This window comes from Myotis brandtii, unplaced genomic scaffold (genome assembly GCF_000412655.1).
Source record: "Myotis brandtii unplaced genomic scaffold, ASM41265v1 scaffold53, whole genome shotgun sequence".
In the NCBI taxonomy this organism is placed as follows: Eukaryota; Metazoa; Chordata; class Mammalia; order Chiroptera; family Vespertilionidae; genus Myotis; species Myotis brandtii.
Genome location: NW_005369942.1, coordinates 1071150 through 1094322, shown reverse-complemented (window position 1 = coordinate 1094322; position 23173 = coordinate 1071150). Strand labels below are relative to the sequence as shown.

The following is a 23173-nucleotide window of genomic DNA, read 5'->3' as shown; positions in this document are numbered from 1 at the left end:
CTCCCCCCCCCCCCCCAAGCATACATGCTCTACTGTGAATTGCTCTGCTGTGTAAAGAAATCTCTAGAAATGTCTCTAATATCTCTATCTTATCGGGATAAATTAGTTTCCTTGTAGGGAACAATTTCTAGGTGTGGGATGGACACACTGCCCCTCAGGTATATCCTGTTCACATGGTAAGCTTGAATACAGCTCCAGTTTTTATTTTAAGCGACTTAAGATTTCCTTGTTTTGGAGAAACTATAGTACTCTGCTCTGGATTCTAGAGTCTAGAAGAAACTGGGGAAGCTGCTTGTAGGTGAAGGTGTCCTTACACACCTCCTTGTAATTTTGCAGTTCGTGCACATGGGTAACTGGAAGGTAACTTCCCCTGGTGATCTGTGATTCTTACCACACCATAGCTGACCCATTAGAATAAAAGAGGATAGATCAGAGAAGATTTGGTTGATTTAGGGTTAATGAAATCATAATCCATGTTTCAAAGAAAACTGTGCTCTACCCAGGTAGATAGTCAAGAGCTATGTGACATAAAAATGCTTTATTTTTTAAAAAAATATTTTTATTGACTTCAGAGAGGAAGGGAAAGGGGGAGGGGAGAGAGAGATAGAAACATCAATGATGACAGAGAACCATTGATCAGCTGCCTCCTGCATGCACCACACTGGGGATTGAGCCCACAATCTAGGCATGTGCCCTGACCGGGAATTGAACCGTGACCTCCTGGTTCATAGGTCGACGCTTAACCACTGAGCCATGTCAGCTGGGCAAAAATGCTTTAGTTTGTTTTAAAAGATAAACCAACTTTGCTCAACATAGTTCCAGGCTCCAAAAGCACTATTAGCCCTTTTGAAATTTGAACTTATTTAAAAAATAAAAAAGCCCTGGAAATGGTGTCTTCATTGGGCTAGTCCAAGTCCAACCTGGTGACAGAAATAAACACTGACCAGGAGTTCATGTTTGATTTTAAAATGTATCCAATCATCTCTTGGCTAACGTTTTTGTTTTATGGCTTCATTTCAGAAGCAGTATGAGAATAAATTCTCGCCACAAGAGGGAGCTGCACCATGGGAAAATGAATGGGCTGTTCTGGAACGTGTCTTCTTATTCTGGGGTCCTCCTAGCCCTGGGCTACCAATTTCTAGAGGTAGCAACCACGAGTGTCTTTCATACACAAACCAACCAACCCAGAGCCCTCAGGGCAACCAGCTTCTTTATAGGCTCTTCCACCCAGTCCACTCTCTCCACAGAGCGAGGCTCGAGACAACTAGAGGCGGCCCCTGCACCCAGAGCCCGCTAAAGTGATTCAGACCAGACCTCTAAACCTGCTTGCCCTGCCTTGCCTGCCTTCTCCCAGAAGCCACAACAAAGGCCCCTGCCCACACTTCCCCGCCCTCTGCCTCCTGCCTGTCCCTGCTGCTTCCTCAGGTGGCCCCCTGCTTGACCTGCCCTCTCCGCCTGGGAACTGTATCTATCTTGTCTCTTGATCTGTTGGCCACCCCTTACCTGGAAAAGAAAACCTACATTCTGAAGTGGCTAACCCCACATCTCAGGAAATTCTATTGTCTCTGCCTTTAGGGCATATCCAAAATTCAACCACTTCTCACCACCATCACCCTTTCCATCCCACCCACCATCATGCTGTACTTCCTGTCTGTCTCTGCCTGGGTCCCCACTCCCGCTCCATCTACCCTCCACCTGCTCACACCCAGAGCGGCCCTGTTACCCCAGGGAGGCAGGTCTTACCACTCTTCTGCTCCACTGGAAAGGCTAATAACAATGAAAATAGCAAAGGAGTGTTTGGAACCTTCAGTAAACTAAGTGAACAAGGCTGGTTTGTATAGAATTTGATTTTTTTCAAATATATTTTATTATTGATTTCAGAGAGGAAGGGAGGGGGAGAGAGAGAGAGATAGAAACATCAATGATGAGAGAGAATCATTGATCGGCTGCCTCCTGTACACTCTACACTGGGGATCGAGCCCGCAACCCAGGCATGTGCCCTGACTGGGATCGAACCACAGCCTCCTGGTTCATAGGTTGATGCTCAACCATTGAGCCATACCAGCTGGGCGGTTTAGTATCTTACATTATTGGTTGACCTCTCATCACACTGAGTTAAAAACAAAGCCCTGAAGAAGGCTTTGGGGGCCGTATAGAATTGGATTCCCTGGCCTGCCTGTTCTTGGACACTCCACGCAGCTCCCCCTCAGGGTTTGGCTCCTTACAGCTCCTCCTGGACCCAGACCCCCCAGCTTGGGCTCTCTCCTCTCAGTGAGGTCTCCCAATCTCACCCCTACAGCCCTCTCCCAACACCCCTTGCCGCCCCCCCCTCTTGTTCCATAGCACTGACCTGTCACTTCCTGGCTGGTTGGGACTCTGTTTTTGTGCACTAATTTGTTAATGGCCTAGAATAGGGACTGCCAGGTGGTAAAGCTTGAGAAATATGTCTTGAATGAATGAGCAAACTGAGAACATGATTTAAAAAAACAACACTCTAGTTCAGTCATTCTCATGTGAACTATTTGGAGAATGCTCTGTGTGCCCAGTTAGATACACCTGCAGGACCCCAAAGCCGGTCATCTGAGGGGAGGCCACCTAGATGGTTCGCTCAACGAGCTGTCCGTCGTCGTCGACAACGTGTGGCACGCAGCTGGTGTGACCTGCTGGCTTCCCCGGTGCAGAGAGGGGGGACCAGTGAGGCCGGTGTGTGTTTTGTATTCCCGTCTGCCAGGTAGTTTCCCTGATCATCTCATTTACATTCAATCCCCTTCACACTTATGTCACCAACCAGAGACGCTTCGGGTTGATCTTGCTAATTTTTCTGGATTTATGGGTGTACGTGGAGTCATGACAAATATACAACAAACTCCTAATCTTTCCATACTCCTCCTCAGGTCTTACTACAATGCTTTGAAAACGGGAAATGGTTAGTAATATTTTTAAACAACTTAAAATGTAAAGTTTTGCTTAGTAATCGAAATATATAGTTGGATGGGTGATATGAAAACCGTTATTCCCTTTCTGCCCTTGACGACCAAAGAAAGACACTGGCAATGATTGTATATTTTGTTTAATACTTGCATTGTTTCTATAGCGCAATTATAGCAATCTTTAAATTTACTTTTCATTACAAATATTTGTCAAGTTTTGTTTCAGAAACATTTTTCCTACTCTCTTGCACATGCACCCAGACACACTACAAAAAAACTCATTCATAACTCAGTAAGGGCAAACATTATTCATGTAAACATCTTTCATTAATTTCCCATAATTTTAAAAAATCATAGAATTATAGATATTGAATAAGGCTCATAGATTTAGTTCAAATTCCACAGAAGACCAGTCAAAAATGCTCATTAACTGTGGTGGGGTTAACTTTTGGTTGCAATAAATGCTGAAAGCGTACCCCTGGCTTCCAATCCGTAAACATACCTCACAACCTCATAAATGCATTTCACAATAAAAAGAGAAGGTAGGAAAACCAGGAGGAAAACTTTTGAAGTAGGGAGCTCAGAACCACGAACCTAATTTCTTCTGTGATAAGCAGGCATTACGTACTCCCTGTATTTCCTAGTCCATGAATCAAGATTGATTACAGTGACCCAAAATGTAACCAAGCCAATGTTAAGATACAGTGGCGTGTGTGGACATATTGCTAGTATACACAGTGAAATTTTTTCATAAAATTGGTCATGTCATTCTATCCAGGACCAAAGCAGAAAAAAGAAAAACCCCACTCAAGTTGAAAACCATTGTAAAGGAGTGTTTTAGTAACGTCAGCGTCAGGGGAGCTGGGAGGTATGTCCCAGGGGTGTGATTGGTCTTGGTCTTGAAGTCACAGACGAGGAAGCAAGGATTGGCGTTATCCGAGGACGTCTCTCTCTGGCTGGAAGTTTGGTGCTAACGTGCATAGTCTCCCAGAGCTGAGACAGGAAAGGTTCTGTGCTGAGAAATGGGCCCCTTGCCAGCTGCGCCCTCCCCCTTCCTCTCTGCGAGCTGGAGGTCAGGAGGCAGGGGCTGCTAGCAACACCGTGAAGTCCCACCCCGGGGTCTGAACCCCAACTCCACTGAGGGCAGCCTCCCTGACATGTGTGACTAGGCAGTAAGGGTGGCGGTGGACGGTGGCCGGAAAACCCAGCTCTGAGGTTCACACGGCCACGTCTGGCTTCTGATTCTGCTGCCCTGCAAAGAAATTGTGCTCTGGATAAAATGCACCAGTGTCTCTAATGCCTTGAACTCACCCCAGGCCCCCAGAGGCCAGGAGTGATGTCACTGAAGCGTGGACACACCTCCACGAGCACCTAACTTACACCAGGACGGGCTGAGGCACTGGGGAAGCCTACAAGCTCTCTCCACATCAGGTGCAACAACGCAGGGAAGTTGCCTCGGGTCAGAGTTAATTGTAGGCTTTTGATTTTTAAAAATCAAAATTGATCTGCATTGTATCTCAATAGACTCAGATAAATCTCACCAAAAAAATTTGTAATTTGTTTAAACAGCACTGGAATAATTCAACTTCATTTAAATATAGTCATTCTACCATGAAAATATTTCATACAAACATCTATTTACATACGAACACATTAAAATTTGTGAACAGGGTTTCCACCCTTGTGGTTGTATGGCTTGAAATCGTTTCATTGCTTTGAGTCTGTATGCACACATTTGGCAAAATAAAACCATTAAAATTTAGAGTTTTTAAACTAAAAAAGGTACACCGAGGCTCCACCTCCTACAGGGAAAGATCAAAGAAAAAACAAACAAACCCCAATCTATCAAGGTACCTCAAGTAGATGTGGATTTAATGTATTTTGTGAACCTTTGATCTGTGGCAAAGAAACATCACAACCATCAGCTTTGCAACATAGTTTTTGCTCGTGTTTTTCTAAAAGGAAAAATGTCTGGCTTCTAATTCACTGCTCTTAAGACAGAAACTTGAGGCAACTGTTTTAAAACAAAGCAAAACACAACTTCACCTTCTTGGCAGATCTTAAATGCATTTTGCAGGTGAGTGACTGAAACTTTTCTATATTAAAGGGAAGTTACTAAAGTGCCACAGCTCTCTCACTGGCGAGACGACCCTAGAATTCACTGTTCACAGTTCCTGCCATTTTAACAGTTACAACTGCACGTTGGGATGGTGACACTTGGCCTCCCCCTGGGCCTTTTCAGATGGTTGGTGGGAAGGAAATCGTTTTTCAAGCATGAAGGACCTCCGGAGGGCAAAGAAGTGTTACCGCAGCCCCCGCAGGTTCACAGAGGCCTTGGATAAGGCAGCCCAGGCGCGAAGCCGTGAACATAAGAACAGGTCCTACAGAACTCAAGTCTTCCTGGCCTGCTCTCGTACTTCCATCCTTTCTTTGCGTGGGAATTCAGTCCTTACAGTTGTTTTTGTCAGTCCGTCCCGATGTCCATTCGGGGACATACTCCCACGGATGAGTTCCTATTCCTAACGAACACAAGGTAACATTTCACCCCAGAAAAGCTGCTAAGGAAAGTTCTGGTCATGCAGGGGCTGGGCTGAGAGGCTCTGAGCGAATCCCCTCGTGACCCGGCAGGCTGCACACCCACGGGCACCGGCCGGTTTGGGGGCGAGAAAAAAGTGACTTCTTTATTCCCCTGGACATGGGATCGTCCCCTTTCCTGCTGTGATTAGGACGCTGAGGACACAGCCAGCCCCGGAGGCTCTGACGCGTTTCCTCCCGCAGCGGATGTAAGGACTCGCAGGCTTTCCCCTCAGGCTTGGCTCCAACTGGGAACAACCCTCGCTTACCCACCAGTTACTTCCTTAGGGACCGTCAACTCCCTCGACTTCTTTTCCTACCTCCAGGTCACGGTGAACCCCAGCCTCCTCCCACTCTCCCCGTGACAAAGCCTCACACCTGGGAGTGTGTGCGCGTGTGTGGCAGGGGGACGGCAGGAGCGACAGAGCCAGAGGGGACACAGGGTAAATGGAGAGAGGTCCACACAGACGGGAAGACAGACGGGGCGGGTCCGAACAGAGGGTGCTCAGAGCCAGAGAGACCTCCAGGGAGGAGCTGCGAGCACAGAGGAGAGAGGGGGAGGTCGGCTGGGGGTGTAGGTGCGCACAGACACCAGGCCTTGTCACAGACGAGGGAGGAAGAGGAAGGAGAGGGCAGGAGAAGAGCCAGCAGACCCGAGGGGAGGAGGGAGAAAGACGGAGAGAGGCTCCGCTGGGTTTGTTTCCTGCGGGGCTTTAGATGCAGAGTGTTTCCGTCCAATACGTAATGAATGGATGGTTGGTTACTCACTACTTACAACCCTTCAATCCCTCTCATCATAAAAAAAAAGAAAAAGAAGAAAAGTCCCATTTGAATGGGGTAATTAGAGTAGCCCATTAGGACAGAAGTCATACCCCCTTGCAGTCTCAGGAATGAAGTCCTTCCCAGGGTGGCTGCCTCGGAGGTGTGGCCCCGCCATCCTCTCCCTGACCTCCCTCCCTGACCTGACTCCACAGCACAACCCCCTGGGGTTCATTAAAGCCACCTTTCTCCCGCTGACACCCCCTCGCGTGGGGACCCATTGGAAGGAAAGCACCTGTCAGAACACAAGTCCCAAGGCCGCCTGTCTGTCAGCTTACAGAGCGGCCTCTTCCTACAGAATAGAAGCGATCCTATCCTGGTGCCTTTGAATCTGAAAGCAGTCTTCGGTCCTTTGTGGGACATCTTTCTGGCAGCCCTGAAACCTCTCATGTGGACCATCAGCCTATCTCCCTGAAACCAGGCCGCCCAGCTGCTCCGGCCCTGCTGGGGAGGGAGCCCCCGCAAGCCTGGGCTGCACACAAGAGGAAGGGCGGCTTTTGTCACCGTCCGGAGGGCTGAGTCCCGTGCCCAGGGGCTGCCTGCACTGAAGGCCGTGAGAGCCTGGGTCAGGCACATCTGGGCAATTCTTCCTAAGAGCAACGCGTAACGGACAGGAACTATCAGACTGTCTTCTGCTGGGTTCTTTGCTCTTGTCCTCCTCCCAGCAAACCTGCTCTCCTCAGCCAGAGCTCACTACCAGCTACAGCTTGGAAGGCTTCATTCAGCTTTCGGGACCAAAATGGTCAGGTGACAGCTGCCGGTCGAGTCACTGCTGCTCGGCAGACCTCCCAGCCACCCCGCGGAAGACCCAGCTATCGCACGTGGCGAGGGCGCCCACAGAAACCCCAAACTCTCCGAATTCAGTCAGAGCAATCCCAGTTATGTTATATACCTAATTAGCTAAACTAAAAACAGGTTTTTTTTTCTCCTTATTTCTGCAGTCGTGATTACACATGGCTTGCAAAAAGGCTGAAATGCTATTGATATCGTTGCTTTAAAACTATACAGGTGTTACTCTGAATTCACAATGCTCTGAAGCAGGTAAGTGCTTTGAAATTACAATGATGAAGAGTTTTAGCATTAAGGGTTGATTTGTACCTAGTGATCAGTATGTCTCTCTTAATAGTAGCGATTAAAAAACAAACAAAAACAAGACAACTTGTGAACTCTGTGTTAGAATTCAAGCTTGCTATTTGACTTCTGAATTCAGCGCACTGTGCCACAAGCCAGACTGCTCTATGTTATGTACATTTAATGTGTATGCCCAGAGAAAAGAATTGCTAACGCTATTGAAGATATTGCAAAATCGCCACAGTTACTGCTTAGAAATACTAATTTCCCTCTCTTCTTTCTTAAAATATATATATTACAACTCTTCCATAAACTTAATGCAAACAAAGTAAACTCTTTCTTCTCACATCTTAATGCAAAGATATCTTTGTTTACATGCGAGAATAATAATTCTATAATAATACCCCGGCTCTATGAGCCAGTTCTTTAATATTAGGACATAATAATGAAACAATGATATAGAAAGAGCCAGAGAGACCTACACACTGGCACTGACACAAAATCCATTTGGGAGTTTTCCCTTGTGAAAGGTATCTAAGATAGGGAACAGGACTGAGGGTGAAATGGCTCAAAAGTGGGGTTCTGTTTGCTAGGGGGAAAAAAACAAAGCCATTCTATTGCAAGATACAGATCAAAGGTTAAAAGGCAAATTATACTACATTTAGAGAATAAAAATGTAGTAATTCTCTATTCTCCATATGGCCCATCTGCAGGCGTGGTGACAGCACGCTTTGCATTGGCCATTGGAAAAAAACATCATGGAAAAACCACTGACTAAAAACGACACAAAAGCCCCCTTTCCCCTTTTCAGTCTAATCATTTGGCATCTCTGACTGTGGTCCAGATTTAGACTTGAACCACCCAAGAACCTCCTGCTGTCTATGTCAGTGCTCCACAATGCCTCTCAGAAGGACGCTGCTGCGAGGCTAGCTAATTTTAAATCTGGTATGAGTAATACAGTCAAACCTAGTTAGTATGCGAGAAGGTGGCTGTTGCGAACGCAGAGTGAGAGGATGTGTGATGTCACGGCACGAGCAGTCCCTGGTTGTCCCGTAGTTGGATGAACATAGTGCATAGATCCAAGTTTCTGTTCCCGGCCTCTGAAGCCCAGGGCCTGGCCTTCACTTCTGCTGGGTGGCCTGGAAGGCCTTCAGCTCCACCTGGTACCACTCGGGGGCTTCGGGCCCACTCTTCCCCGGGGGGCTGTGGTCATAGCCATAGGCCACGGTGAGCTCCTCGTCGGCCTCCACTGCTCGGAGTGTGCGGATGCATTTGATGGGCCCGAAACGGGGGTGGACAAACCTAGACATCAAGATGTGCACAGTCATTCCCAGGCAGGTTAGAAGCAAAGGCTGGGGTGTGGGGGCTGATGCGGAATCTCCCACGTGCCCCTCCCGGACACCACATGTAGGTCCTCAATGTGGGGTCCCCAGATCACCCAGGAGGCGCGAACAGGGGAACCTCAGCCCCATGGAGACCTGCAGGGTTGGCATCTGCATTTGATGTCTCATGCATTTACTGTCTCCTTTTAAACAAAGGCATGCACTGAGACATCAAAGAAGTTTCCAGGTGATTCCCAGCCACGTGAGCGTTTCCGAAGCACTGCTCTATCTTCCTTTGTGAGCATATTTGGCACTTGGTACTTATAAACCAGCACTCACAGTCAACAACAAAAGTCTGTCCTTAATGAGAAATCGAACCCAGCGCAGCCTGCCCGCATTTCAGCTCACCTGGCCTGTACCATCGGATTACTTCGCTGTACCTGGCGGAGGGCAGGGGCGGCTTTACCAGGGCATTGGGAGTTATAAGAAAGGGCCCTGTGGATTTCCAAAACCAAAAAGCTCTGTACTCCACCCCATACAGATAGAGGTTGTATTCTTTTCTAGCAAACGTGTAGATGAAGATTTCTCTGAGCGGGAAAGCTAGGCCTCCCTGCCACCCTGTGTAACAGTTCCCCGGAGAGCCTGCTGCGAGGGGCAGCCTCTCATCCCAGACCGACCGAGTCCCGCAGAAGCAGAGGCAGGACTCACCGTGTCACGGTCCTCTGTCAAGGCTCCCCACCCAGCTCACCCGCCAGCTCGCTTCAGGACAGGAGATAAATAAGCAGTGGACTCCCCTAACAGCTGCCGAAACCCAAAATGGGGGTGCGTGAGGCACAGCCAGAGAAATGGGCTTTGTTTTCACATGCGTCTGGTCAAAGTCTCACGCATTTACTGTCACATTTTGAACAAAGGGCATCGAGACAGTTTCCAGACCTAAAGTCAGGAGAAGTTTCCAGACCTAAAGTCAGATTGGCACATGGGTCATGATTATGTCCTTGGCTGGTTCCTTCTGTCGGTGATGGGAATGGAGTGTGGCTGTGGCTTAAGGACATCATGTGTGTGGTTAAAAGGACCAATGTCAACCTCATTCGAGGGGTCCCCTACTTTTACCCAACTCAGGGGTCATGTTTTCTGAAAAGCACATTTGAGTTGGGGGGTCAGAAAACTTTAACGTGAGTCCTGGTTCCACACATGATCGTGCCTCCTCTTGGATAGCTCAGCTCTATGTCTGAATCTCACTTTCCTCACGTGCAGTAATCCTTATCCAACATGAGTGGATGTTGTGACAAAATAGGGTCACATATCTAAAGCACCTCACGGTACCTGGCACAAAGTGAGGACTCAACTAATATTAGTTACTATGGTGAGCCCGTGCACGTGTGAGAGCCTGTGCACGTGTGAGAGCATGCACGTGTGAGAGCTTGTGCACGTGCATAAGAATCTGTGCACACGTGAGAGCGTGTGATGTGCATAAGCATGTGCACATGCACAGAATTCTCAAGTTGTGCTCCCTCACAGAGCAGACCCCTGGACAAGGGATTCACGAATTCCTTATTAAAATCACAACTCTGTCTCAAATTAAAATATTAAAAAAATAATAATACTCCTAAAACGGAGTTCTAGTTAATGTTCTGGTGCAGGAAGAAAATCCCGTGAGCAGCTATGACTTCTCTTGTAATCCTCTTTTCATTTTCCTGCTCACCATCATTATTTTTAGAGTAGAACATGGACAGACTGAAAAGAAAGAACTCAACTTCAGCTGTTGGTTCTTCAAGGCGGTACTAAAACACAAAAGACAAGAACTCTTAACTCCTTTGACCCAGAGGCCTGCGGTTCCTGTCGGGGATCTGGGACAGTGACTGGAGTTGCCCCACCCAGTTCCTGGGAGGACCCGCCGACCTAGAGTAAGTGGTGGTAAACGTTAGCTGCACAGCCGCTTGGCCCCTTCTTGACATGTCACCTGTACTTACAGCCAGGAAAGTAGTTCTTGACTATCCATTGGGCGTTTGTACCCGACTACGGTTAAAACAGCTTACAGAGGCGTGTCGTTTTGTTTGTGTTGAGTGTGCATAACAATGCCACTGAGTTTAGAAACAAATGAATGCCATGGATCGGTATCTGACTTTTATATTTGATTGTTCTTCAGGGAGTCTCTCTGCCCTAAATAACGAATTGGTCACATTGGGCTTGAAAAAATAACCCTGAAGAATACAGGGACTTGATTTTGCACAAATGGTTGCTTCTCTTGTCTCCTGTTCCCTCTTCTTTTTTGGTGAAAAAAATTATCTTTGCCGTGAAATCACAGAACTGATTTGTTTTAAAACAGCAGTCTAAGTAGCATTTATTATTGTTGTTACCACTGCTTTAAAGGGTTGTTGTTAAGCTGTGTGCAGCTTGGAACGATGCTTTGGCCTAATTCACGTTGGCCACGAAAGCCTTGGAGTTAATAAGAGTGTCAGTTTCATTTCACATGACACACGCATTGCCATTTCTATCTGCCCTTTAAAAAGAAGTTGTAGCTTCAGTACTTGTTGCTGACTGCCAAGGAAAGCAAGTCACAGCCAGAACAATTTTTAAGCTGTCTCAGGCATGTAAGAAGGGACAGTCAAATCCTGGCAATTTTCCTGTAGGTTAAATGCACGTGATCTGATCCCGGTAACGTTAACAAGCTGGAGGGCTGAGGGACTGCCTGCAAGCTACAGAGGAGCAGGAAGGTTGCGTGGCGGGCGCCCTGGCTCCCAGGAAGAGCTGCCATTCTCACGCTCAGCCAAGGACAGCAGTGACGACAGTAAAGAATCCCAACTGTACCCTTTAAGGAACAGTCAGAGACACTTGACTCTGGGAAGAGAACATTCAGGGGGAACATAAAACTACTGAAATATTTGTAGGGCTACCATGTGGAAGAGAGATTGACATGCCGCACCAGAAAGAAAGGGAGACGGTTAGGGACAAGAACTGATGTTACAGGGAAACCTATTTGGGCTCAAAAAATAAAATAAAATTCATTCAGAGAGCCCCCAAACTAATTTCAGAATATCTGTTTGTCCAGACAGCCACCTTTGTGGATCACAGCAAGCTCCCCGTCAACAGAGGTTTCCAAGAAGAGGTTCCCTGAGCAGTTGGGAGAGGAGTCAAACCCCAAGAGGAAGGTAGGATTATTTGATTTAAAAAAACAACAACAGCTTTGTTGAGATATAATTTGCATCTCATAAAATTCACCCATTTATCGTATACAGTGCAGTGGTTTTCAGTGGTGCACCCATCACCACTATCACATTTTTAAAAAGCTCCCCCATTTTCAGCAGGCATCAAGCCCCAATTCTCCCCACTGCCCCCAGCTCTGGGCAACCACTCATCTGCATTTGGTCTCTAGGAATTTGGCCGTACTGGACAATTCATGTAAATGGTCTTTCATGACTGGCTTCTTGCACTTGGCATAATGTTTTCAAGGCTCATCCATGTCATAGCATTTTTCAATACTTCATTCCTCTTTATTGTCAAATAATAGGGACTCTGGTTTTATAGGTCTTTTACAACACCGAGACCTCGTGCTTGCCATATGCTTAGGAGTCTCTCCTCCTTCCTTTCACGTCATGAAAGCATTCCCTACCCTCCATTATGCAGAGTAATTTCAATTTTTACTATCATTTCAAATAACACTCTCCTTAATTTTCCAGAATGAGACAAGGAAGGGCAAAAAAGCCACCGTGAAACAGCAACTACTAAATACAGTATTTCCGTAGCCTTCCTCCTCTTCAAAGCACTTTCCATTTCTTTGCCTGCCCAGGCCAAAGGGTGGTGATATAGATTCTGAGTTTCAAGTCAGAACCGTGAGGCCCTGGGCAGGGGACCCTCGAGTATTCTGAGGGAGCAGCCTCCTCTGGGGCTGGGCACACCTGTGACACGCCCTCCTGTCTCAGGGCCTGAGGCACAGAGCGCCCAGCAGCCAGGCGTCATACTCACATGTCGTAGGTACAGTTTGGCGTGAAGGAGTGATTTGCCTTGTGTCCCAAGGAGGCACAGTACTTGGACACGTGGTTGTAGGGCTCAGGCACGTCGATGACCGTTTCTTCATCAAGCGAGAGGGTGTTCCCATTGAGGGCCCAGTCCCTGCTGTCAACCTGCAAAAACCACGCAAGTGAGCATCAGAGAGGACCTTTCTCTCCAAAGCTCAGAGATATTGACTCACTTGCCCTGAAACTTCCTGGTTTGAGTGCCAGGAACATGAAAAGAGCCTAAGGCATTGCTCTGCTGTTGATGGTGCAAAAGGCATCCGTGGCCATCACCAGGGAGCTCAACTTATTATTTATTGATTTTTTCCTTATCTTATATGAAAAGAAGGATGAAAAGTCTCTTACCAAGACACACAAATATGACCAGATGTTCCTATGTTTATTTTTTCACGGCATGCTGAAACCTGTTACCTCAAAAGACCACCAGCAAACTCAAGTTTTCACACATCCATTTATTTTTTTAAGTTGCCCAAACAAAGCAGAGTTGAAGCCTTCTTTCAAGGGGGCACCTCACCACCATAAGAGTTTAAGTCTCATACGCTTAATCCAAGTCAGGATGTGGAGTACAGCTGTGCTAAGAGCATTAAACTTTTTGTCTTTAGGGAGATACTTAAGGAAGTTAATTGTAAAGTGAAGAAATAAGAACAAACAATATGAAATCTGGGAAATATATCAAAGATTGTGTCTTAAAGGAGGTGATCCAACTCTTTAACTTTTTATTTTTAAAATTTTGGGGGGCAGGGGGCAGTAGAACCCTTCCTGGCTACATGTAGGCGACTGTATGCTTCTGCACCTCAGAGATATTGACTCACTTGCCCTGAAACTTCCTGGTTTGAGTGCCAGGAACATGAAAAGAGCCTAAGGCATTGCTCTGCTGTTGATGGTGCAAAAGGCATCCGTGGCCATCACCAGGGAGCTCAACTTATTATTTATTGATTTTTTCCTTATCTTATATGAAAAGAAGGATGAAAAGTCTCTTACCAAGACACACAAATATGACCAGATGTTCCTATGTTTATTTTTTCACGGCATGCTGAAACCTGTTACCTCAAAAGACCACCAGCAAACTCAAGTTTTCACACATCCATTTATTTTTTTAAGTTGCCCAAACAAAGCAGAGTTGAAGCCTTCTTTCAAGGGGGCACCTCACCACCATAAGAGTTTAAGTCTCATACGCTTAATCCAAGTCAGGATGTGGAGTACAGCTGTGCTAAGAGCATTAAACTTTTTGTCTTTAGGGAGATACTTAAGGAAGTTAATTGTAAAGTGAAGAAATAAGAACAAACAATATGAAATCTGGGAAATATATCAAAGATTGTGTCTTAAAGGAGGTGATCCAACTCTTTAACTTTTTATTTTTAAAATTTTGGGGGGCAGGGGGCAGTAGAACCCTTCCTGGCTACATGTAGGCGACTGTATGGCTTCTGCACAAATAGGAGTAGGGGGTCTTTGTACAAGGCACCCTGCCCACGGTCAGAAGTTAGAGTCTGATAGAGTCCAAATGGACCGCAATTTTTTAGACACTGGGTATAGTCCAGTACGAAGCAATTACTATCTTATTGACACATTCCACTTTCTATAAAATAGTTGTGGAGTTTAAAAAAATAACTTTAAGGCTCGATATAAGGAAGAAAATATCTGCTGTATCTGAAAGTTTGTGTTGTCCCCCCAATTCATTGAAGCCTAATCCCCAATGTGATGGTATTAGGAGGTAATTACCCTTCCTGGCTACATGTAGGCGACTGTATGGCTTCTGCACAAACAGGAGTAGGGGGTCTTCGTACAAAGCATCCTGCCCAAGGTCAGAAGTTAGAGTCTGACAGAGTCCAAATGGACTGCAATTTTTCAGACACTGGGTATAGTCCAGTACGAAGCAATTACTATCTTATTGACAAGTCCCACTTTCTATAAAATAGTTGTGGAATTAAAAAAAATAACTTTAAGTAAGGCTCGATATAAGGAAGAAAATATCTGCTGTATCTGAAAGTTTGTGTTGTCCCCCCAATTCATTGAAGCCTAATCCCCAATGTGATGGTATTAGGAGGTAATTAGGTCATGAGGGCAGGCAAAGCCCTCATGAATGAGATTATCGCCCTTATAAAAGACCCCAGAGAGCTCCACCATCCTTCCTGCCATGTGAGGTGACAGAAAAAAGGACTTTTTATTTTAAAAATTTTTGGGGGCAGGGGGCAGTAGAACCCTTCCTGGCTACATGTAGGCGACTGTATGGCTTCTGCACAAACAGGAGTAGGGGGTCTTCGTACAAAGCATCCTGCCCAAGGTCAGAAGTTAGAGTCTGACAGAGTCCAAATGGACTGCAATTTTTCAGACACTGGGTATAGTCCAGTACGAAGCAATTACTATCTTATTGACAAGTCCCACTTTCTATAAAATAGTTGTGGAATTAAAAAAAATAACTTTAAGTAAGGCTCGATATAAGGAAGAAAATATCTGCTGTATCTGAAAGTTTGTGTTGTCCCCCCAATTCATTGAAGCCTAATCCCCAATGTGATGGTATTAGGAGGTAATTAGGTCATGAGGGCAGGCAAAGCCCTCATGAATGAGATTATCGCCCTTATAAAAGACCCCAGAGAACTCCACCGTCCTTCCTGCCATGTGAGGTGACAGAAAAAAGGGGGCCTTCTATGAAACAGGAAGTGGGCTCACACCTTGATCTTGGACTTTGGGGCCTCCAGAACTCTGAGAAATAAATGTATGTTGTTGATAAGCCACCCAGTCTACTGTATTTTTGCTACAGCAATCCAAAGACTGCTATAAGACAATATCCAATCAATTTTTACAAAAAAGCCTGTTTGTTCCTTTGTATTTCTAGTGAATACTACAGTTAAAGGGACTAATGAAAAAATTAAGGGAGTTTGAAACAAAGCCTTTGAACCAACCAAGTTGATTTTGCACTTCTACCTCACTCACCTCCTGGTGTGTAATTCGGACGCCATTATAAAAAGACATAACAGTGTTAGGTCCCACTGCGACCTTTGAAAACAGTCCTTCTCCAGCACTGGAAATGAGAGATTCAGCAACATAAACCCTAAAGAGCAAAAACAGGCAAATAATGATTCTTTAAGTTTGATGTATCTTTGATGGACTCCTTACATCAACCACCAAAATATCATATGGCTACTGAATCCAAAACATCAGTTCATAGTAATCCAATGAGGAAGGAAGAAAGGAAAAGTTGAACCACAATATTCTGGCATTGGAAACTGAAGAACTGGCACTTATGTATCTCTTAAGAATGGTGTTTAAAATTTGCTCTCTAATAAGAGGGTTGTTGTGATATATTCATAAAGCAACTCAGTGCTTGATATAAGTTTTAAAAATTTTAAAATGTTTTTAGTTAAGGTCAATTTTCACTCTCTTCTTGGACAATATATATATATATATTTCCCAAAGCTAATTAAAGCTATACCCAAGTTTCTCAGAGCTAAATAGGAGGGAAAGACTTTAAATTAAATCCCCGGATGAATGTTTTATATGGAAGAGTGACAAACAGTTAATAAAATCTATCCACAGCTTAGCTGTGACCTGCTTTCTACAGGAACGTGGGCGGAAGTGACTGCATGCCAGGTCTCAGGTGTTAGGGAGCATGGCAAGTTTCTGCCCGCCTCTTCCGGAGTTTCCATCATCTTCTCAAGAAGAAGATGGCCCAGGGGGCTGTTGCTCCTTCAGCCCGAGTCTTGGAATGAAGACACGTGAAGCAGACCTGAACCCACTTGAAACCTGGAGTCCAGCCTAGTCCTGCTGAGCTGAGTTGAGCCCAGTCAAGAATGGCTGAACCTCAGCCAATCTACAGAACCACGAGTGCAAAATAGAAGGTTTACATCCATAAACCACTGATGGTTTTGAGGATATCAGTATGCAGCAGCATCACAATGACAGCAGCAAAATAGACTGATACATACGGTAATATGCTGTTGTGTTTCAGAGCTAACAAGTGACCAAACCCTTCCCTTTGTAAATGGGCCAGAACCTCATGTCAAGAAAGGGAGCATTCATTCATTATGACATTGTGGGGTCAGCCCTAGCTCCTTCAGCCCGAGTCTTGGAATGAAGACACGTGAAGCAGACCTGAACCCACTTGAAACCTGGAGTCCAGCCTAGTCCTGCTGAGCTGAGTTGAGCCCAGCCAAGAATGGCTGAACCTCAGCCAATCTACAGAACCAGGAGTGCAAAATAGAAGGTTTACATCCATAAAACATCGATGGTTTTGAGGATATCAGTATGCAGCAGCATCACAATGACAGCAGCAAAATAGACTGATACATACGGTAATATGCTGTTGTGTTTTGGAGCTAACAAGTGACCAAACCCTTCCCTTTGCAAATGGGCCAGAACCTCATGTCAAGAAAGAGAGCATTCATTCATTATGACATTGTGGGGTCAGCCCTGTCAGTTAAACCAGGGAAAAGGCCTATGTCTGAGAGATAGGAACAGAATAGAAACGGAATGGAAACATGCTTTGTAAGCCAGATTTACAAAAAGGGAGGCCAAGAGAGAACCACCTGCAGATGGTGCTCTTACTCATCAACTGGCCAGTTGCTAGGGAGTACGAACCCCAAGCAGGGCGCCAGAAGTCATACCAAGAAGTAGAAACTGAATTTAGACAAGACAGGAAATGGAGCAGGACTTCACACTCTGGGAGTGAGCTTATAGACTAGAGTCACTAGACACTTGTAGTTTATAGGCTGGAATGCTTTTATGCTTCTTAAATTTTCTTTGTTTCGCTCCTGTTCTCCCTTAGTGAATAAATTGTGTTGTGTTTCACACCCTCTCAGCTGGGCTGAGTAGAAAAGAAGGCATCTGGTCCTGGGCCAAGCTAAGCTTTAAACAGTGTGAAATGCTCTCCAAGGGGCCAGCATGCGGCTGCAACACAAATTGTGACACCAGAGCCGGGAGAAAGGGGACACCTGGGCAGGGCAGGGCTGGCTACCTGGCCCGAGTGCCTCTCTATGGAGAGGCTTCATTCTAGGACAGACACATGGGCTGTTCTGGGCTTTATGGGTGGAGACATGCTCTTAGAGGGACAGATTCTAAATGAGAATAAAAACACTCTTCCTTAGAACATATGAACTTTTTTTTCTGGTCAGGTACTCGGCCTGAGCAGCGAGCCACAGAGGGTCATGGGTTCCCATCACTAGGGCTATTTCACCTCCCACAAACAGGGCCATTAAAACCACAAGGAGAAAATTACCTCTCTGATTCATATGGGTCTGGAAGAAGAGCATTAGTAGAAATGCAAGATGAAGTCGACTTATCGAAGTGGTATACGGAACCTAAAATGCAAACAAAAATGTCAGGCCAGGTACAGTCAGGGGAAAACATTGAAAACATTTCTCTCTATCCGTGGGACAGGAAAGAGTTAAATAACAAAAAATGCTATTCAAGTTATACCAACTAGAATGAAATTCTTCAATATAAGTGGACAGTTTTTAGATTTGCCCTTAAGTTTTAGTTTCAGGTGTTAATGAATAGCCATCAAGGTATCTCTTACTAGTAAATGCTATTTTTTCTTTTGGAATGTCTTTATTAAAATAGTTTAAAAAATAATTCTGTAATGAAAATATTTTAACAAAGAAAATGCTTTGTTGTGAAATTTTGAGAACTCTCTGGTCAGATCAGATTGGATAATGGTTTTAAAAATTTCTTGTGGTTTTCTTCATACTAGACAGTCTGTAGAATCCAGCCACCCAGCCCTGGCAATTGTCTCCTTCACTAAAAATAAACATTTGGCTTCACCAGAATTAAGAAGAGCAGAACTGCTTTTGATGAAGCATTTACAAAGTCATCCTATTTCTATTAAAGTGGTTCAGAAGCCAATTAGTAATTTATTCCAGAAACGATGGTCCTGGAATTAACAGCCGTCCTAGAACTAACATTGGTTCCCTGCAAAGGACTGGCCTCAGAAGATCCTCCTGGAGCCCAGCGAAGACAGATGATGCTCCAAAGGCTAATGAAGAAAGAAACAAGTTTTGGAACAGGAGACCTTGCTCCTGCAAAGTCAATTATTTTAGGCACTAAGGCATCACAAATAATTCCATTAAACAGTTCTTTAGTAGTTCCCAATGGTCATCAGGTCCTCTTTCTGTGCGTGTGTGTGTGTGTGTGTGTGGGTGTGTGTGTGTGCGTGTGTGTTTTAAACACAATCAAAACCCAAATTAATGTCTCAAACTAAAAGTTAGAAAACAATCCAGTTAGTCAGTGTCTAACCAGGAAGCAGACCACTTGCATATTTCAAAGAAAGAGATGAATTCAGGGAAATGGTTACACAGAGGATGGAAGCGCTAAGAAGCCAGACGGCACTGTGGAGCCCAGAAACTGCCAAGAGCAGGAAGCCACAACCCTAAGGCAGAGGAACAAACACAGAGCTGGGGATCCTGGAGCTCTAGAGCTGGGGATCCTGGAGCTCTAGAGCTGGGGATCCTGGAGCTCTAGAGCTGGGGTTCCTGGAGCTCTAGAGCTAGGGTTCCTGGAGGTCTAGAGCTGGGGATCCTGGAGCTCTAGAGTTAGGGTAACCCAAGGAAGCTTGAACCCTGGGGACCTTCCTGGTAGAAGATGGAATCAGGAGGCAGGACCCTGCTGGAGACACTGCTGGGAAGAGAGGGCTTCCTCCTGCTCCCTTCCCTCTTGTGTCCCCAGCCAGTGACTCTCTGTGGCCAAACCCAGACAGAAGCAGAACAGGAGCCCGGGACATGCAGCCTGCAAGGGCAGACCCTTGCAGGAAAAGCAGGGCAGGGGGAGGCGAGGCAGGCATCTGAGAGCACACTTCTGTGAGCGTGCTGGCAACGGACCAGCACACACTTCATTAAAGGAAGTTAGTTTAAAGAAGGAAAAAAAAACCCAACCACTTTTCTGTGGAATATGTGTTCCACTGTGCAAATATCCTCTTACAAATTTCCATTTCCTTTCCTTGGATTAACACTTTCATCACAAACAGACCAAGTGCAACCACATATAAAACACTGTGTTAGGGGCTGTGCCGATACAGGCAGGAGTAACATCTCTTCCTGCTTTCAAGGAGTCGGTGCCACCTTTTCCAACCCTTGCCATCCCTTCCTTCACTCCCTTAGACAGGTTGATGCTCCAGGCAGACAAAAGGCATCCTTTACTGCTCCTACTCTCCTCTATAGTTCACACTAGGGCCTTTGACTAAGCCAGTGGTCGGTAAACTGTGGCTCGCGAGCCACATGCGGCTCTTTGACCCTTGAGTGTGGCTCTTCCACAAAATACCATGTGCGGGGGTGCACATACAGTGCGATTGAAACTTCGTGGCCCATGCGCAGAAGTCGGTATTTTGTGAAAGAGCCACACTCAAGGGGCCAAAGAGCCGCATGTGGCTCACGAGTCACAGTTTGCCGACCACTGGACTAAGCCATTCATTGGCTTGACAAACATTAATTCTAAGAGATGAACCAAGACTTGAAGCTGGAGCAGGAACTAGCCAGGGACAGGGATTCCTATGTGCAGAGAAGAGATGGAGAGAAGAAGTTTCAGCCAGAGGCATAATGAGGAAATCAGCAAGAACCCAGTGGAGACCCAGAAGCAGCCTGTGGTTACAGAAGCCTAAGGAGAAAAGGTATGGTGGTGAGGTCAGTGGGGAGGCAGACCAGAAGTGTTTCAGGTGAGAGATTTGCATTCCATCTTACTCTTCCTCCCCCAACTGCTGGGCCAGATGGCCACTAGACCCTGTAAGACAAGATCCAAGATCTATGGGTTAGCCAGTGGTTTAGTAAATGTAGCTGAATGAGGCAGTGGGAGAAACAAAGTGGAAGAACATCAGAGACCTGTGCAAAGCAGCCCTGGTTCCTGACCCTCCTGATACCCAAGCTGTTAACAGTCCTTTAAAGAGCTGAGGTCTGCCCTGACTGGTTTGACCCTAACCGGTTTGGCTCAGTGGAGAGAGCGACGGCCTGTGGACTGAAGGGTCCCAGGCTCGATTCCAGTCAAGGACATGTACCTTGGTTGCGGGCACATCCCCAGTAGCGGGTGTGCAGGAGGCAGCTGATCCATGCTTCTCTGTCATTGATGTTTCTAACTCTCTATCCCTCTCCCTTCCTCTCTGTAAAAAATCAATAAAATATATTTTTTTTAAAAAAAGAGCTGAGGCCTGCCAGACCTTGCCAGCAAACGCTACTCTCCTCTTCCTCCTCCCCCCTTCTTTCCTTCCTTCTCCCCCTCCTCCTCCTTTTTTGTCTTAAGTTAGTTTGAAGAGGGTGTTTGTTATTTGCAACCACGAGTTCTAAGAAAAACCATCATTCCCCTGAGAATGATCACTCTCGCTTCCCAAAATCTGTTTCTTACTAATACCAAGAAAAATGTAATAACAAGACCTTTCATTATGATATTTTATGGTAGGTGCCAAGATCTGTATTTTATAATGAAGAAACAGGTTCTGAAAAGATAAATGAGAATAACTTCCCCAAGAATATAATATAGTAAATGTTGGAGCTAAGACTCAAATTAGGTGACATTTCCCCATTGTCATTTATTATTTTATAAAATTTTAAATTAAATTTACTGGGGTAATATTGGTTAATAACTTTATGTTAGTTTCAGGTCTACAACTCATCACCCAAAGTCTAGTTGCCTTCCATCACCATATATTTGACCCCCTTCACCCTTTTTGCAAATAAAATGACTCTTAAGTTCAAGGATCTTGCCACTAAAAATGCTGCCACTTCTGAAGTTTTAAAATTTGCATCAACCATTGGGTGGGATCCTCTGGCCCAAGTCTCCTCATTTCTAAACATTAGGATGCTGTCTCCTTTCAGAACATATGTGAAGAGCACAGATATTAGGATCTGAAGTTCAAAGATTACTGCTTCTCTTAAAAATGTTTTTGATTTTGGAACGATTTTAAATGTACAGAAAAGTTACAGAGATAGTACAGAGAGTTCCCAATGCCCTTCACTATTTCTCCTAATGTTAGTTTTTTAAAAAAATGTTACCCTGTACATTTGTCCAAATTAAAACCCCAACATAGCTACATTATTATTAACTAAAGTCCAGGCTTTATTCAGATTTGACCAGTTTTTCCACTAATGTCCTTTTTCTGTACCAAGATCCAACCCCTCCCATTGCATTCAGATGGCATGCAACTTAAAATAAAAACAAAGATTAACAAGTGATACATTTAAGACAACTCAAATTGGACCTCAATGCAAAATGCTAGAATTTCTATGTTTGACAACTTTCCTTTAGAGAGTCTGTTCAGATCATAAATACCTAATGATCACTGAGGCCTACTAATGCTCACATTTATTATCTTGTATGCTTTTTTCTTCTTATAACTTAACGTGGGTTGGAAATACACCATTCGAGTGGACCAAAGAAACAAACTTCTCTCAAACCCGCCCTCACCACCTGCTTTGGCAGTAGGGCAGCCCACCTGGGGCCCCTTCAACTTACTTCCAGGCATCAGGTCAAAGTGCGGCCTGCCTTCCTCAGTGGACACCAGAGCAGCCAGTTTTCCTTCCAGCATCTCTCCGTCAATGAACTTCCCGTACAGTGCAGTCCTCTTATCCGGGTACACATAGGCTATCTTCTCTCCAGTCATCTCCCCGTCTTCATTTACTTCCCCTACCAGGCTGCCTCCATCCTGACGGGAGAAACCAAAATCCAGAAAAATTACATAGAGTATTGATCCATGTGACACACGTTTCAAGAAATTTCTCTTGTGCACCCCCTTGGTGAATAGCACGAATATGGACCCTAGCAGCTTAAGGACTCAGAGCTCTTCACATGAGTGAGAAACAGGTCCAGCCCCAGAGAACAAACGGCACAAAGCCCGAGTGAGAGCGGCAGAGGCTGAGTCACTGTGATGGTCCGGGACAAGTTACAGAGACTCCATCTTGGTCTGTTATCTAAGAACCAAATATGCCGTTTGTAATATTAGTTACAAGCAATGAAAGGACATAGAACTAAGTGCTACTTGGGGTCATTATTGAATGCGGTGAGTCTTATCTACTATCCATACAATCTCACTTCTCAATGTTGAGTTTTGGATTTCTGGTCAATTAAGAAAATCTTTAGTTCAAATGTATGTAAGAATTAATTTAGTGTACACGAGTAAAGAGCTGGCTGCGTTTTCTAAGAGATAAATAAAGGGACCTCTGGATAACTTGGAGTTAGAAGAGTGAAAAAAGATCAACGAAATTGCACTTGCTTCCCCATCACTCTTTCCCCCATTCTTCTCTATTTACTGCTCCCGGGGGCCTCCTTCCCAGAGAGCAGCCGGCTGTGTGTCCTCTTTAACTGCCATTTACTCCCTGCTTAAGGGTCATTAAATGCTTTAGGGCAGAGGCTGTCAGAATTCTACATCCTGGTAAGTGCCAGGGACACAGTAGGGGATCCATAAATACTTTTAGATTTGAACTGGGATACCCCAAAAATCTAAAAAATAATCTAAAGGTGTAGGAGATTTTCA

At 45.3% G+C, this 23173-nt stretch overlaps 1 protein-coding gene across 1 annotated transcript in view; it reads right to left on the bottom strand.

Moving 5' to 3' along the window:
• Positions 1-3054: 3054 nt before the first annotated feature.
• SETD7 (SET domain containing (lysine methyltransferase) 7) overlaps positions 3055-23173 on the bottom strand; it is a 52073-nt gene continuing 31954 nt past the window's right edge. Inside the window, exons 5-9 of the mRNA XM_014548950.1 lie at positions 22156-22345; positions 17942-18023; positions 15661-15778; positions 12680-12837; positions 3055-8696 (exon numbers count right to left, since the gene is read on the bottom strand). Of these exons, the coding sequence (XP_014404436.1) occupies positions 8516-8696; positions 12680-12837; positions 15661-15778; positions 17942-18023; positions 22156-22345 (729 nt within the window). The 3' untranslated portion in view covers positions 3055-8515. The remainder of the gene's footprint in view (positions 8697-12679; positions 12838-15660; positions 15779-17941; positions 18024-22155; positions 22346-23173) is intronic.